This window comes from Euprymna scolopes, chromosome 32 (assembly GCF_053919585.1).
Source record: "Euprymna scolopes isolate OS-2025 chromosome 32, ASM5391958v1, whole genome shotgun sequence".
In the NCBI taxonomy this organism is placed as follows: domain Eukaryota; kingdom Metazoa; phylum Mollusca; class Cephalopoda; order Sepiida; family Sepiolidae; genus Euprymna; species Euprymna scolopes.
This window is the reverse complement of record NC_136513.1, coordinates 72,811,038-72,825,625: the sequence shown is the minus strand read 5'-3', so window position 1 is coordinate 72,825,625 and position 14,588 is coordinate 72,811,038. Positions and strand designations below refer to the sequence as shown.

General features: G+C 35.3%; 1 protein-coding gene across 2 annotated transcripts in view; it reads right to left on the bottom strand.

Annotated features, from left to right (window-relative positions):
• The window catches only part of LOC145256436 (dynein regulatory complex subunit 7-like), a 284,758-nt gene that overhangs the window by 67,448 nt on the left and 202,722 nt on the right, over positions 1 to 14,588 (bottom strand). For both annotated transcript variants that reach the window (XM_080115340.1, XM_080115341.1), the window contains exons 11-13: positions 13,869 to 14,101; positions 5,278 to 5,490; positions 2,472 to 2,582 (exon numbers count right to left, since the gene is read on the bottom strand). In XM_080115340.1, the coding sequence (XP_079971466.1) occupies positions 2,472 to 2,582; positions 5,278 to 5,490; positions 13,869 to 14,101 (557 nt within the window). The remainder of the gene's footprint in view (positions 1 to 2,471; positions 2,583 to 5,277; positions 5,491 to 13,868; positions 14,102 to 14,588) is intronic.

Sequence of the window (14,588 nt, the reverse complement as noted above, 5' to 3'; positions counted from 1 at the left end):
ATCGGTCATTTGAGCATTTCGAGAGTGGAAAGTCTCATGAGAAGATATGTATATTGGACAAGTATAGACAAAGACACTGAAAATGCGAAGAAACTATGCAGAGGTTGTGATTTGGCAGCAAATACGCCTCCTATAAAATTTAGGCTCTGGCCGAAAACTGACCAAACATGGCTGAGGATCCACATAAATCTTATTGATCCATTGGATGGTTTCTATTACCTAATAATGATGATTGGAAATATGAAAATGAAAGTAACCAACTACTAAAGTGCATCTTAGTTTCGTACATTAATTGTTTGCCCAGTTACTGCATTGTATCAAACAACGAAACACATTTCACATTTACTTAATTTAAATTATGTTGTCAAACATTTATAGTGGAGAATATGTGTGATTAAAATTTAGTATAAACCTGATTTTTGTACAGTATGCAGTGTACGCGTCAAGCAAGAATAATGAAGAAAAAATGGACGCTGTGTTTACTTATAAGCTGGCGATCTCATGAGGGAACGAGACTTTAGGGCATCTAATATGCATATGAAAGACAGAAGGTTTCAATAAAACGTCTGTTAATTAGAGAAGAGCAGAAGTGAGTTTTGTCAGATTGACTTTTGAGACCGGGAATTGAGAGAAGGAGAAGAATTAGCTGAGTATTGAAATTTCGATACTGAGAAGAATAGTTTACTGCACTGTACCGTGCATGAAGAAATGCTCAGGCAGAGTGGCTCGTGGATACATTCAAAAGAAAGCGAGAGATACACCTACAGAAAAAGGCTACTCAAGAAATTTTGCAAGCATATAGGATGAACCCAAATAACAATGTTCAATCTCTCACAACACCATCAGAAGTAACGTTTGCAAGGAAGATTAAAGTATTTGATAGATTGTTGCCAATGCATACAAAACGAAGAAATGAAAAAAATTTCATGCAAAGATGCTTCAAAGTTAAAGAAAAAGTTTCCTTTTTAATGTTTAAAACAATTAATACTACTGGGAAACAACGATTTTTTATTGCTTTTACAAATGGAGTTACCACTTATCAAGGCTCGGAGGCTATTGGAGGATAAGACTTAATGAGTGTACAGTAGTCAATGGAACAATATCGTAGTAATCATTAGTAGTGGAAATTTTGTAAATTGGATTACTTACGAATCATCAAGAACTTGTTTACGTTGGACTTGAAGATGAACGTATTGTAGTCAGCTGGAAAGCAGGGAAATAGAAGAGAGTTCCGCAGGCGTGCAGTTCTAAGAAAGAAACTTTTTTCATGGAATCTATGTTTAGGTTTAGGCACAGATAAAGAGTGAGGGAACTTATTGATAGTGATTTCAGATAGACGAGTATTTTTCGTGAAAGTTTGCCGAGGGGGGGGGCATAGATTGGAGCTCAGATAGTGGATAAACGGATGGAAACATGATTTACAAAGTAAAGAGGACCAAAATTAAAAAGAAAAAAAAAACAGAGAATAACTTCCATTCTGTAGTAGAGTATGGTAACATTTAATGCTCACATCAGACAGTATCCTATATGCCTACAAAGCAACCATTTGCGATGCATGGAGTATTGTTGCCACATCTGGACTGGTGCATCTACTACTAGTCTCTCCCTCTTAGACAGAGTCCAAAAAAGAGTCTCCAATCTAATGAGTCCTGCACTATCAAACAAACTTCAACCCCTGCCCCATCACCGCAATGTTGCATCTCTGTGCCTGTTTTACAAATCCTTTAATGAAATGTTCTTTTATGAACTTATAACACTTGTGCTCTCTCAATATAAATACTCGACAAACCTGACAACCAGCAAAATCCCACCCCTTCACTGCGGAGTTCCTTAGTTGCCAAAAAGCCTTTTACTCTAATAGTTGGAGAGCCAGGAATAGGTGGTACCATTAAAACGGCGTCTTTTGTGCTCCAGAATTTATTTTTCTACATAGTCAACACTATTCTCAATACACTTTTGCCAGCGATGGGGTAGTGGCTGAGCATGGAACTTTGGAGTGTGTTTTCGTCACTCACATCTCTGTCACCACTTTGAAATCGACAAACTCGTCTCCTAACTATGCTGATATTAACTTCATAAACGTTCAACAAGCGCCGGTGAATGTTGATCAATTCAATTTTATGCATGGAGGAAATTAATGAAGCATCTCTGCTTCTGGCGTATGTCCATTGCTTTCTTAGAGTCACACACAGTCAATATCTACAAAAGAGATAAAACTTTCAGGTCGTGAATGCATAAGTTTAGTCATCATAACAATGCAATTTACAATCTCCTCTGGTTCATTTGACAAAATAAAAAATAGGAGGCATTATTTTTGGAACGTCCCTCGTATGAAATACACTTTGTCTATTTGGCAAATGATATACCAATATGGTTCATACGAGAATAGACTCAGCCAGGATTGCAATTGGGGTGGGGGTTTTTGTTGTTTTTTTACGCTAAAAGAATGCAATATAATTCTGTAAACTTACTTCTAATTCTGATTTTCTCACAGCATCTCGACTTTGAACTTCTTCATTTAGCATTTGCCGCAGGAACAGATAAACATCTACTTCCTTCTGTATACTTCCGGCAGGTCCCACCTGAAATTAAACAGACATTAATCAATAAATCATTATACAAACAATCTATTATGCATCTTATATATTTATGTGGAAATATGTTTTATTTTAATTATATTTCACCTTTTTTTTAATACTAATCCTTCAATTTATGAAGCTCACTGTAATTATAGAGCATATAACAAATGACAGAAGTTTGTATTCAAAATTTCAATATATTGACCATCTTACGACTTATTCCTTCAAGAATTGAGCATGTTAACGTGCTTAAAGAAATAAATTGTAAGATGGTCAACGTCTTGAAATTTGGAATATAGACTTTTATCATTTATTTGTTTATTATGCGTATTACACACACACACACACGCATATATATATATATATATATATATATATATATATATATATATATATATATATATATATATATATATATACTTGAGAATAAAATTATCCAACAATCAGCTGGTATGGAAACCTGTGATTACAAGATTTACAAAATATTACTATATATATATATGTGTGTGTGTGTGTGTGTGTATGTGTGTGTGTGTGTCTTGATTTAAATTAAAGTTAAATGCATAACACTGTCTAAAAGTTACAAATTCATCAGAAACAAAGCAAAAATCACAAATACTTAAAAACAATTCATTTATTAAAATATCAGTAACAGTATATGAATTTATTCACCCTTTCTTCGAGAAATCCTAACAGCAGATTGGATATAAATCGCTTAGTTTCAAAAGAATTTTATTTTCCATTTTAAGGACATATCGTAAAAATGCATAACGATCTAAGGTTGGGGGTCACAGCAGGGCGGTACACAAGATCAGACTAAAGATCAATGATATAGGTATTCTGCAGCTGTGAGGAAAATACAGCTTAGAAAAAATTGCTGCTTGAGTTGACAGTGGGGTGGAGAGAATAGAGAGAATATCGTCGAGTGGACAACATACATGGATATAATAATTGTTGTGATGCCTACCTTAATATATGGAAATTAACTTTTTGTTCTTACAATAAGGACCAGAAGAATATGTCACTCGAGTTATGCACAAGTCATACATATTTGGCAGTCGGACTGATGTATAATTACACACTTTGTTGGCTGTATTTGCTTTTCTATTCAATATGTCATATATATATATATATATATATATATATATATACATACATATATATATATATATACTACTATTTAAATGTAGTGAATTACTAAAATTTAATTTATATATATATATATATATATATATATATATATATATATATATATATATGGACTCTCCCGTCGATTTCGATGTATAAAGTTCCACCATAACAACTAAGTTGCTCAGAAATCCATGTAGATGATTTGTTTATAGTGGTGAAGGCTTTGTGTAGAACCATCCACACTTTTTGATATTATTGCTAATCCTTGTCGGTGAAAATGACTGCCACAGAACAGAGTACACAGTAGACCGCAGGTTTTTACATCTCCTAGATGCATGTCTTAATGAAGATTGGGGGTGCATCTTTCCCAGTGAATTAATTCGCCTCCAGATACCATCCTGGAAATTTTTATGACTCGACGCGGTACATACAGCCTCTAACCTTCCCAAATGGTCACCCATCTGGTACTGGCCAGGCTCTAGGTCGCTTAACTTCGGTTATCTATCGAGGGCCAGTGTGTCAACATGATTGTGCAATATATATATATATATATATATATATATATATATATTTATATATATATATATATATATATAATAGTCATCATCAAGCAAAGGTTTGAAAACACAGGACAACCTGCAAAATGGGGCTATGTACAGGATGCTCAGAGTCCTAGCAGTGTTGATGTGCAGATCACTGTACACATCCTCACGAACTGTCTCCTGACCAAGGCGTGCTCCACTGTGAATCAATGATGAATCTTTGGATGGAGCAAAACGCTTCGATGATGATCTCCCTTCTGGCATGTTACAAAGTAATTCGATACGCAAGCTCGTTTAACCAGCATACAACCATTTTTAATGAGAGCTGATAATGAGAGAAGGAGACAGTAATTTTTTTTTTACTCGCATTCACCCCAAACAAGACATATCCCCACTTCGATATAAGGAGCTACTATTTGGGGCCATATCTAGGAAAAAATTAACAAGATGTTGGTTTACATTACATTTAAACTTCTGCAAGAAGGGAATTCCAAATCTACCTGTTTGAGGGAAGAAACAATTAAAGTAGAAAGTTTTCTGGCATTTAGGGACATCAACAGTGAAGGGGTGTGATTTTGTTGTTAAGAAGGTTTATCAGTGATATGTACGTCGAGGGGACACAAATGCAACGAGTTCATCAGAGCACGTTCCATTAAGACACTTGTAAAACAGGCACAGAGATACAACATTGCAGCAAAGGAACAGGGGGTGGAGCTTAGTTGAGAAAGTGGGGCCGACTAGATTGAAGACTCGTTTTTGGACGTTATCCAATAAGGAGAAACTAGTGGCAGATCCACCAGCATAGATGTAGTAAATAATACTCCATGCATGGGTGAATGGTAGTTTTGTAGAGGTACAGGATACTCTCAAGTGTGAGTAGTCTTCTAGCACGATAGAGGGAACCCACTGATTATGTGATTCCTTAGAGTTCTAGAAAGGTTATCTGCAGATCTACCAGAAGGCAAATTATTTCAAAGGGAGATAACTGTATCCTTACAATTGTTTCACATATAACACAAACTTACTTGAAACGATGTGTGCAATTCTGGCTCCCATCCGATGCTGGGTGCATTCGTGTCCGTCCATGTTGGGGATTTCTGAAAGTCACGCGTCGAATATGAGATGCATTCATCATCAGTATGGTACACAATGCTGATTTTATTTCCGGTAAATGTCCTCATGAAAACATCATCATTCGCAACTTTCTCACGGTTCCTGTGAAATTTTTCGATGATTTTCTGAAAACAAACATTTTACAGACATTTTAATACTTTTGGTACCAAGGTTGACAAAAGAGTTAAATCAATTTCATTGATAGTAGCTCATACCTCCTCACTCTGCATATCGACAAAATGTTGTACGATACATGTCAGCACTAAGTTTGTTGACTGTTTTTGTTTGTTTTTTTTTGGGGGGGGGGGCAAGATAAAAAAATTTTGTTAGACCTTTTTACAGCTAAGCTAATTGTATCCAACCGATGTTGCCCGGAAGTCTTATTATTTTCATTTTAGTTTTTGTTTTGTTTGTTTTTTTTGTTTTTTTTTTTTTGGTTTTTTGTTTGTTTGTTTGTTTGTTTTTTTTGGGGGGGTTGTTTTATTTTGTTGTTTTTTTGCGAGATAACAATTCTTTTAGGCCATTTTACATCTAAGCTAATTGTATCTAACCGACGTTGCCCTGGAGTCGAGTCTTTTTATTTTCATTTTTGTTTTGCTCATTTACAACCCCCTCCCACATTTCTCTTAATTTTTTTGTAAGAAAGCATTTACATTTTAGGAGGAATGGCTATTCTCTTGTATCGAATCATCCAATAATTAATTCACCAAACCAGAAGCCTTTTTCTCAAAAGGGTAGCATCTTTCTCAAAAAGAATCTCGATCGTACAATGAAGCCTTCCAGCTTTTTGCTTGACCTTTCACGATTTCACGATCCATTAACCTGCCATCATTACATTTGAAATGTTACTTGAACAAGTGAAGTAACTCATAATTTAGAATATGTTTATTATGTAAATATAACTTGCAAATTTTTTGGAAAACTATTTTCATTAATAATTTTCTACTCTATCATTTTTCATAATGCACATTTTTTTTTCAATACTTTTTTTTTCAGCTTATTTCACAATTTCTAGCAGGTCCGTCATGTCAGGATACATATCTAGTTAATGTTAAAAGTCAGCATTTAACTACAGACATGCATGTGTATCGCAATTATAAACAATGTTTGTCTGTTATATTGTCTCCTAATTATGGTATGTTGGCGATGAGGCATATCATTTTGGTGTATGATCCATCAAGTTTCATAGATTGAACAGCATTCAGTATCCAAGACATCGCACATACTGAAATAAAGAAGTATAATTTATTAAAAAATTCAGTTTTGTAATAAATTTGATGTAATGCATTATGAAATGTTGAAATTTCAATTCCATAAATATTTTCGATTTTTGTTTTTTTGTTTTTACTGGTGAAGTAGGGAAACCTGTAATGCTTACATTAACTTATCAACTACCTAAAATGTTCTATTTTTTTACATATAGCGATGCATTTTACACTATGTAGAAGCTGGTAAGCTCCCTTACTAGGAAGCTGATCGCGGAAATAATGGGGAGAAAAGTTGTTTGCCCATAGTTTTGTTATATCGCAGCCTTGAATGTAGCTAGAACAGGTGAGTCTTTCTGGCTGAGATGTGAAACCCGACTACTTTGTCAGCAGTTGAGGACCGTGTCCGTTACAGTTCAAACCTCTCTCACTCCCATGCCATCTGATACCGTCGCAAAAGAACAACCAAACAAAAATAAATAAATCTAACTCAGCTTTTTTCTGTTTTAGCAAAAAGGTATTTATTACAATTATTTTCCAAACAATGCTTCTTTTTTTTTTTTACTGTTCATTTCGTCTGCCATAAAACCCTACCGTCACAACACCAGCTAAAAAGTCTCTTGTTACCACCACAGGGACACACACTGGTTATAGCCAGCCATTTCTTGCCTTCCACTTTATACGTCCATCTTTGCTTCTCTCCTTCGTGCCGTCCCTTTTTTTTTCTTGTGACACAAATCCGCACAAACTTGCTAATTTGCATATGTCTTATTACAAATTCCATTATTATTAATGCAAATAGACAATAATAACAACACATTCGTGAGTTCGTAATAAAAAAAAAATAATAATACATTCATGAAATACAATGTACATTAAAACACGTAAGCCCTGGGTTCGGTACACCTCGCTAAAATAGAAATACGGGGAAACTCTTTCAAAACCGGAAATATACAATAGACGACGAACAGCGTATGAAAATAACGGAAAACACGACACGCAATGGTAATATTTTCGAAATTAAATTTTATTATAAAACAATGAACTAACTATGGTAGGGGAGGAATAATGCAATTAAGTGAAAATAAAAAAGAACAAATTATAAAGATGGAGAGGGGTATCTTTGTCTACTATTCGAAGATGCCAACGAGAAATATATCAAAACAAGAAAAATTAATCAGTCCAAACGAAACAATGGCAATATGAACTCGTTGACTTAAATATATGAGAGAGATATCTCAGATATAACTCACGTTTTTTTTTATGATTCTTTTCTCTTTTGTTTTTCTTTTAACTTTTAAAGTGGACTTTAACCTTTGGTTCGGGCAATAGTTCATAGCATGCGGGGTTCCTTTATCGTATCCATCCAATGTTTTGGGTTATTCTCGGAATATCACATCTCCTGTATTCGTGAAATTAATACCCGGTATTCCGACAATGCCAGTTTGTTCTCCCAAGCATTATTTCTTTTCTTTTGCTGTTGGTGAAAGGGGGTATCCACATCTTCGTTCGTCTATCGCTGGGTGATGCGGTGGAGAATTTTCACGCTTTGGTGTCTCCATCCTGTACCAAAAGGTCTTTCTTCCTCATTCTCTCTCTCTCTCTCTCTCTCTCTCTCTCTCTCTCTCTCTCTCTCTCTCTCTCTCTCTTCCTCTTCTCAGTACGTTTCTTAGCCCCTTTCTTTCCCTTATTCTTTGTTGCTTAGCAACTCGCACGGATCGATGGGTTTCTGATCAAATGACCCGGTCACCTCGCTAGCTTGCGTATCAAAAGGCTTTTCTCACCTCTCTCTCCTTCTCCCACTGTCTTTTTCTCTCTCTTAGAAACTATGTTCATTTGCCTTTGATAAAATAATAAAATAACAAAGAAAACGATACGTTTCTCGTTGGCCCGAAATTAAATTTTTCAATTTTCAATCAATTACGTAATCCATCTATGGGTTACGTCACAGTCTTCAAACGGCTGCCGCTGCTGATACCTTCACTAGCCATCTATCCTTTGACTGCTGCTGCTATTTTCACTTGCTCATAAGTGCTTTGTTATACTCTTACCTCTAACTTATTGGCTGTGCAGCTAAAAAAGGAAGAGAAAATCTATAATGCATATATATTTGCCTTATTGAAAAGATTTTATTCTTATTCTTATAGAATCAGAGTTCCTATTTACTTGCCTATCACAAAGGCAAAATTGAAAACAAGGTCGAATATTTTATGTGGGGGATATTCAACTTCCTCAAAAGGGCCACTCTGTATGGTACAAAAACAAAAATTGCCTCAGTCAGATAACAGACAGATACCACACTTTGATCCTAGTGTGAAGGTCACAGTCATTGTGAAAGAGTCTGAGTCATCTATGATTACCTAGTGTGTTTTTAAAATTGGTTATTAGTAATGAACGCCATCTCCTTCATTGGCATGAGCCAACAGCCCGATGATTTAAGTTAAGGAAAAGCTTGTTCAACCATGTCAAGTCTCTGACAACATGGCCTTTCTCCTATTGAAATTGAGATTCCTGCTTCTGGGGTAATCTCACCTGGCTCAGAATCACCCTGGGTCTAGTGTAAACCATTCAACTGCACGAGAACGGGAATGGATCGATCAAAAGCTGCTATGGACAAATGAGATTACATCTGTGGATGTGGAGAGGAGGACCATACAATGCAACACTGCCTTATTTATCCTTTATTGCCCAACCGATGCAACTTGAAGGAGCTTGCACACCGATAGTGCAAACGACTGTGCAAAACATGTGAATCAATCTATACAAAAAAGCTATACAAAAAAAAAGAAGAATTTAAAAAGTATACTATGGTATTCTGTGAAAAGAATTTCTATGCGTGTTTCAAAATCATGTAACAATAATTTTTTTGTATCGCTTCCAGGGGAAAAGTATGATGTGCAAATTAATACTAAAGACTAATAAAAATACTATTCCAAACAACAGTGTGACAGACCAATGAAACTGTTATTTGAAACTTCAATGTGACAGACCAATAAAATACTATTTCAAACAGCAGTGTGACAGACCAATGAAACTGTTATTTGAAACTTCAATGTGACAGACCAATAAAATACTATTTCAAACAACAGTGTGACAGACCAATGAAACTGTTATTTGAAACGTCAGTGTGACAGACCAATAAAAATACTATTCCAAACATCAGTGTGACAGACCAATGAATCTCTTATTGGAAACCTCAGTGCGACAGACCAATAAAAATACTATTACAAACAAGCCGTGCATGCGTGATCCCCCTCTGGTGCTGCATGTGAGATGACACCACAAAAAATAGGGAAGAAATGATGAATGTGAGAAGTGTGAAGGGCCAACGTTGCCTTCACATTTTTGCCAAGTTTCAGAAAAATTTAATGCACGGGGCAAAAGTTATGGGGTAAAAAGTGTTATTTTTTTGCAATTTGGAGGTATTTGTGACCCCTTTTGAGCTCTTGGGAGCGCTTAATTCCAGTTAAAATGGACAGTTTCATGCCTTAAGACATGTATATTTGAATTCAGCACCATGGAAAAACTATTATATAGACATACATATCAAGTTCTTGAGTAATACGAAAAAAGAGCTAAAAAAAAAAAACGCATGTTTTTTAGCCTTAACAGTCCCAGCGGGATGTGAACCAAAATTTTGCCAGGATCACCCATACTGAATTTATATTAAGAATAATGGCCTCCACATTTTGGCCAAGTTTCTAATGGATGGATCAAACGCTATGGAGCAAAATGTGTCATTTTGGGCCATTTTGGGGCATTTTTTACCTCTTTTTAGCTCCTGGATACGCCGAATCCCAGTGTAAATGGATAACGGTGCAGTTTCAAGACGTAGCGTATGTATATTTAAGTTGACCACCATGGAAAACACTATATAGTCAGACATATAAAGTTTTTGTTGAGAAATGTGAAAAAAGAACCACAAAAAGGGACGTTTATAGCACTGAAAATCCCCAGGGACGTGAACTAGAATTTTGCCAGAGTCACCCATAATGGATTTATATTAAGGACAATGGGCTCAAAATTTTGGCCAAGTTTCAAAAAAATCTAATGGATGGATCAAAAGTTATGGGGCAAAATGTGTAATTTTTTACCATTTTGGGGCATTTTTTTTTACCTCTTTTGAGCCTCTGGGGCGCAACAGGAATTTTCGTAAAAAAAAAAGAATTTTTTTACTATGCACATCTATTTAATGAAATACAATTTGTGACAAAATTTCAGGAAAAACTAATGGACGGTTATCTGGTAATAGTCCAGACTAACGGACACATGGAAACACAGACGCCACTGAAAACATAGGTCCCTCTCTGATAAATCGGGGGACCAATATTAGTGTGACAGACCACTGAACCTGTCATTCCAAACATCAGTGTGACAGACCAATGAACCTGTTATTCTAAATGTCAGTGTGGCAGACCAATAAAAATACTATTCCAATTATCAGTGTGACAGCCCAATGAAACTTATTCCAAACATCAGTGTTATGAAACCGTTATTTCAAACTGAACTGTGACAGACCGACAGATTAATGAAAAGACAAAACCTCTTACAGCAAGGCTTTGTTACATGTTATTGTGAAGCCCTCCATTCTCTTTACAATGAAAGCACCATTCGAAAACGAAACCTGATAGGCCGATGTATGGACCAACAGGACCTCTTCTAAAGACGTGTCTAAATATTATCAAATAATTTAATGAAAGACAAAAATATAATAATTTCGACTGAATCTTCATATTTTTAATTTGCTTCTGCTTTTGAATAGTTGAAAATCTTGAAAGGGAAATTCAAATTTGGTATTCTTTTATGCGGATTCCTAGGATTGATTGAGGATTAATATTGTTGTACTTCAAAAGACTAAATCTGCCAGGAGCAAAACCCCTTGTTGATAGTGATTTCTTTAAAACCTCTGGAAACGATTTTTTTTTTTTGCACTTTACTTGCTAACTAATAAAGTTATCTTGCCAGATTTTCAAAGTCAGACCTAAATAGCATTTAGGCAACCTATTAGCATAATCACGTTGACACACCAGTTCTCATTATGTTATATAACATACGACCTTATGTCGGATAGCAAGTACATCAACTAGTGTTATCTTGATAAGGATCGAACTAAGTACAGATAGAAGTGACACGAAGTTTGAGGAATAAACGAGTTCCCACGACAGATAAACAGGAAGCGATGTCATATGAGTTTAAATAGAGACATCAGTACATGATGCCTGACGTATCGGATATCAAACTTAACAAAGAAACAGGAGTTTGAGATCTGTCTGTTTATGTGTGTGACACAAGACGGATCACCAATTATTCTGCAATCATTAAAAGGAAAACTTTAATCATCACTAAGCGTGAAGTACCTCCTTCTAGGATCTCTTTTTGCTGTGTCCACCCATTTATCATTAATAAGCTAATTAAATCATTAGTTAAGAGAAGACTAGTCTCTCTCTTTCATGTGTGAAATATTTCTCTCCAAAATAAACTTAATACTAAACTTCCAACATATAAGCCTACTTTTTTGTAAACTTACCTCTCCGTAGCAATGTGTCTTGTTTGGAGGTGAATATGAATTTAAAAAAAAAAAAAAAAAAAAAAAAACGTTGTCAGTCTCTGTCTATTCTATCGTTCTTTTCATGGTAAGTGCCCTATAGAGCTACAATCTGTTGGTTCGTTCAGAGCAAGTATCAGTCTGGCTACTGTCACTGTAAGAAGTATCCATTCTTTCACTGTGCCCCAAAAACCAAACAGAGCTTCTATGAACAGAACTTCTATGAACAGAGCTTCTTTTTCAAGAACTTCCCATCTGTGGAATTACAAAATCCCAAAATAGAATACTGTTGCCACATCTAGGCAGGAACTGCTCTGCACAGCCTACCTTTCTTTGATAAAGTCCAAAACCGCCTTTGAAATCTAGTAGGTGATGGATTTTCTCTTCCCTGTAACTTCTTCCCCAAGAAGAAACACTGCGAGTCTGTCTCTGTTCTGTTTTATTTTAATGGCAAGTGCTCGTCTGAGCTCCAATCTATGCCCTCCTTGCCAAACTTTCACAAAAAACGCTCAACTAGCCTACAGCCACTAACATCAATTTTTCCCACATTCTATCTGTGCCAAATTCTACATTAAGATTCCATGAACAAAGCTTCTTTCCCAGAACTGCCCGCACGTTGAACACTATTTCATTGGCCTGCTTCCCGGCCAATAACCATATGGTAGCCTTTAAGTCCAATGTAAGCATGTTCTTATTGAGCCGTCCCCTTAAATAATCCAAATTCTACCCAATTTACACCATTAACGATTACTAAAGTACCACCTTACATTCATTAACCCTTATACTTGAGTGGCCTTTGGGCCTTGATAAGTCGTGACTCCCTTGTAAGAAAAAATACAATACTATGGGATTCCTGTTGAATGCAACATAGTCGTTTTCAGATCCAATGTCAGCAAATAGTTGTTGATCTGTCCTCATAAATAATCTAATCCTCTCCTTTTTATCCATTGTCTCAAATCCTTTCATGATGTTGTCCATCAACCAACTGACAATCTTATTAATCCTTATCCTCAAATGGCTTCTAGGTCTGGTAAGTAGTAACTCATTAGAATAAAAGAGTTGACAAATCATACTTTTTTTATGACTAGCCAATTTCCGTTTATCATTAGTGTACCATATTATTGGCAATATAATAACGTACTTTCCAATATTTTTTTAATTATCCATTAAGACTCAGACAACTGATAATATGAAAGACTAATGAATAATCTCTATTAAATTAAAGTGAAACAGACCAATGAAAAGACTATTCCAAACTGCATTGTAACAGATAAATGAAAACGTTATTTTTAAACTGAAGTGTGACAGACCAATGAAACCCCATTTCAAAATTACCTGTGACAGGCCAATGAAAATTGTATTTCAAACTGCAAAACCTGAACTGTAACAGACTAATGGAAATCCTATTTCAAACTGAAGTGTAACAGACTGATGAAACGTTATTTCGAACTGAACTGAACTATACCAGATCATTAAAAATTGTATTTCAAACTATAGTATGATAGACAAATTAAAATGCCATTTCAAATAAAGTGAGAGAGACTCGTGGAAATGCTATTTCAAACTGAACTGTGACAGACAAATGAAAATGCTATTTCAATTTTAAGTTTTGATATGCTTTTTGCTTTCTTTTATGGTGTTTAAGATATTGTTTGCCCAGTCCTTTGAAGAAAGTTTTGCTTAGTAACAAGCTAATAAACATTTCTATGCAGGTTAATTGGTATTTGTTTCGTGTAAGGTGTTATTCGCTTACCAAAATCGGCCGACCCTGATCTGATTCTGACACATTCTTGGGTGCAAATATGTTTTGTCGCTTGCCAAATTCTGTATATCTATAAAAAAGGAAGTCTTCTCTTCCGACAAAATGCTCCGTCATTTCTGTTGGCATCTCCACTCGTTTTTCAAGTTCGTCAACACGAGCATTATGATAAAATAGCATTGTCCGTTCACTTTCTGGACTTATCGTATTGAACTTGTACATATGTTCTGCAAAATAAAAATAAAAACATATAAATATATTCAAATATATTTTGAGGTGACAATTTAAATCATTTTCAAACCATGTTGTAAATAAATCTTGCATTTCTACTGTGCATAAAAGAATGGCAACAAACACTAACGTATCAACATATAATGATATATATTTATTATTTGATGGTGATGAACGAGTGTAAGGGAAGTAAGAAAGGTGGAGCACACACAAGAACTGACAGAGTGGTTTTCTCGATCGCCAGTTGACTCCCGGTCTTAAATTCGGTTGTGTTTATATAACAATTTAGGACACCCATGCTTCTACCTATAAACGTCTATTCTGGGATTTCACCTTTGTTAAGAATGTAACTACCTCTATGGGTCATTTATTCCTGTCAATAGTTAACCTTTTTGGATGCGGTTTACATGCAGTTTTGAATCAATGAACAATTATTTTATTTTCAAAGAGTTGTATTTCCATGTCAATCAACTGTGTTTTACT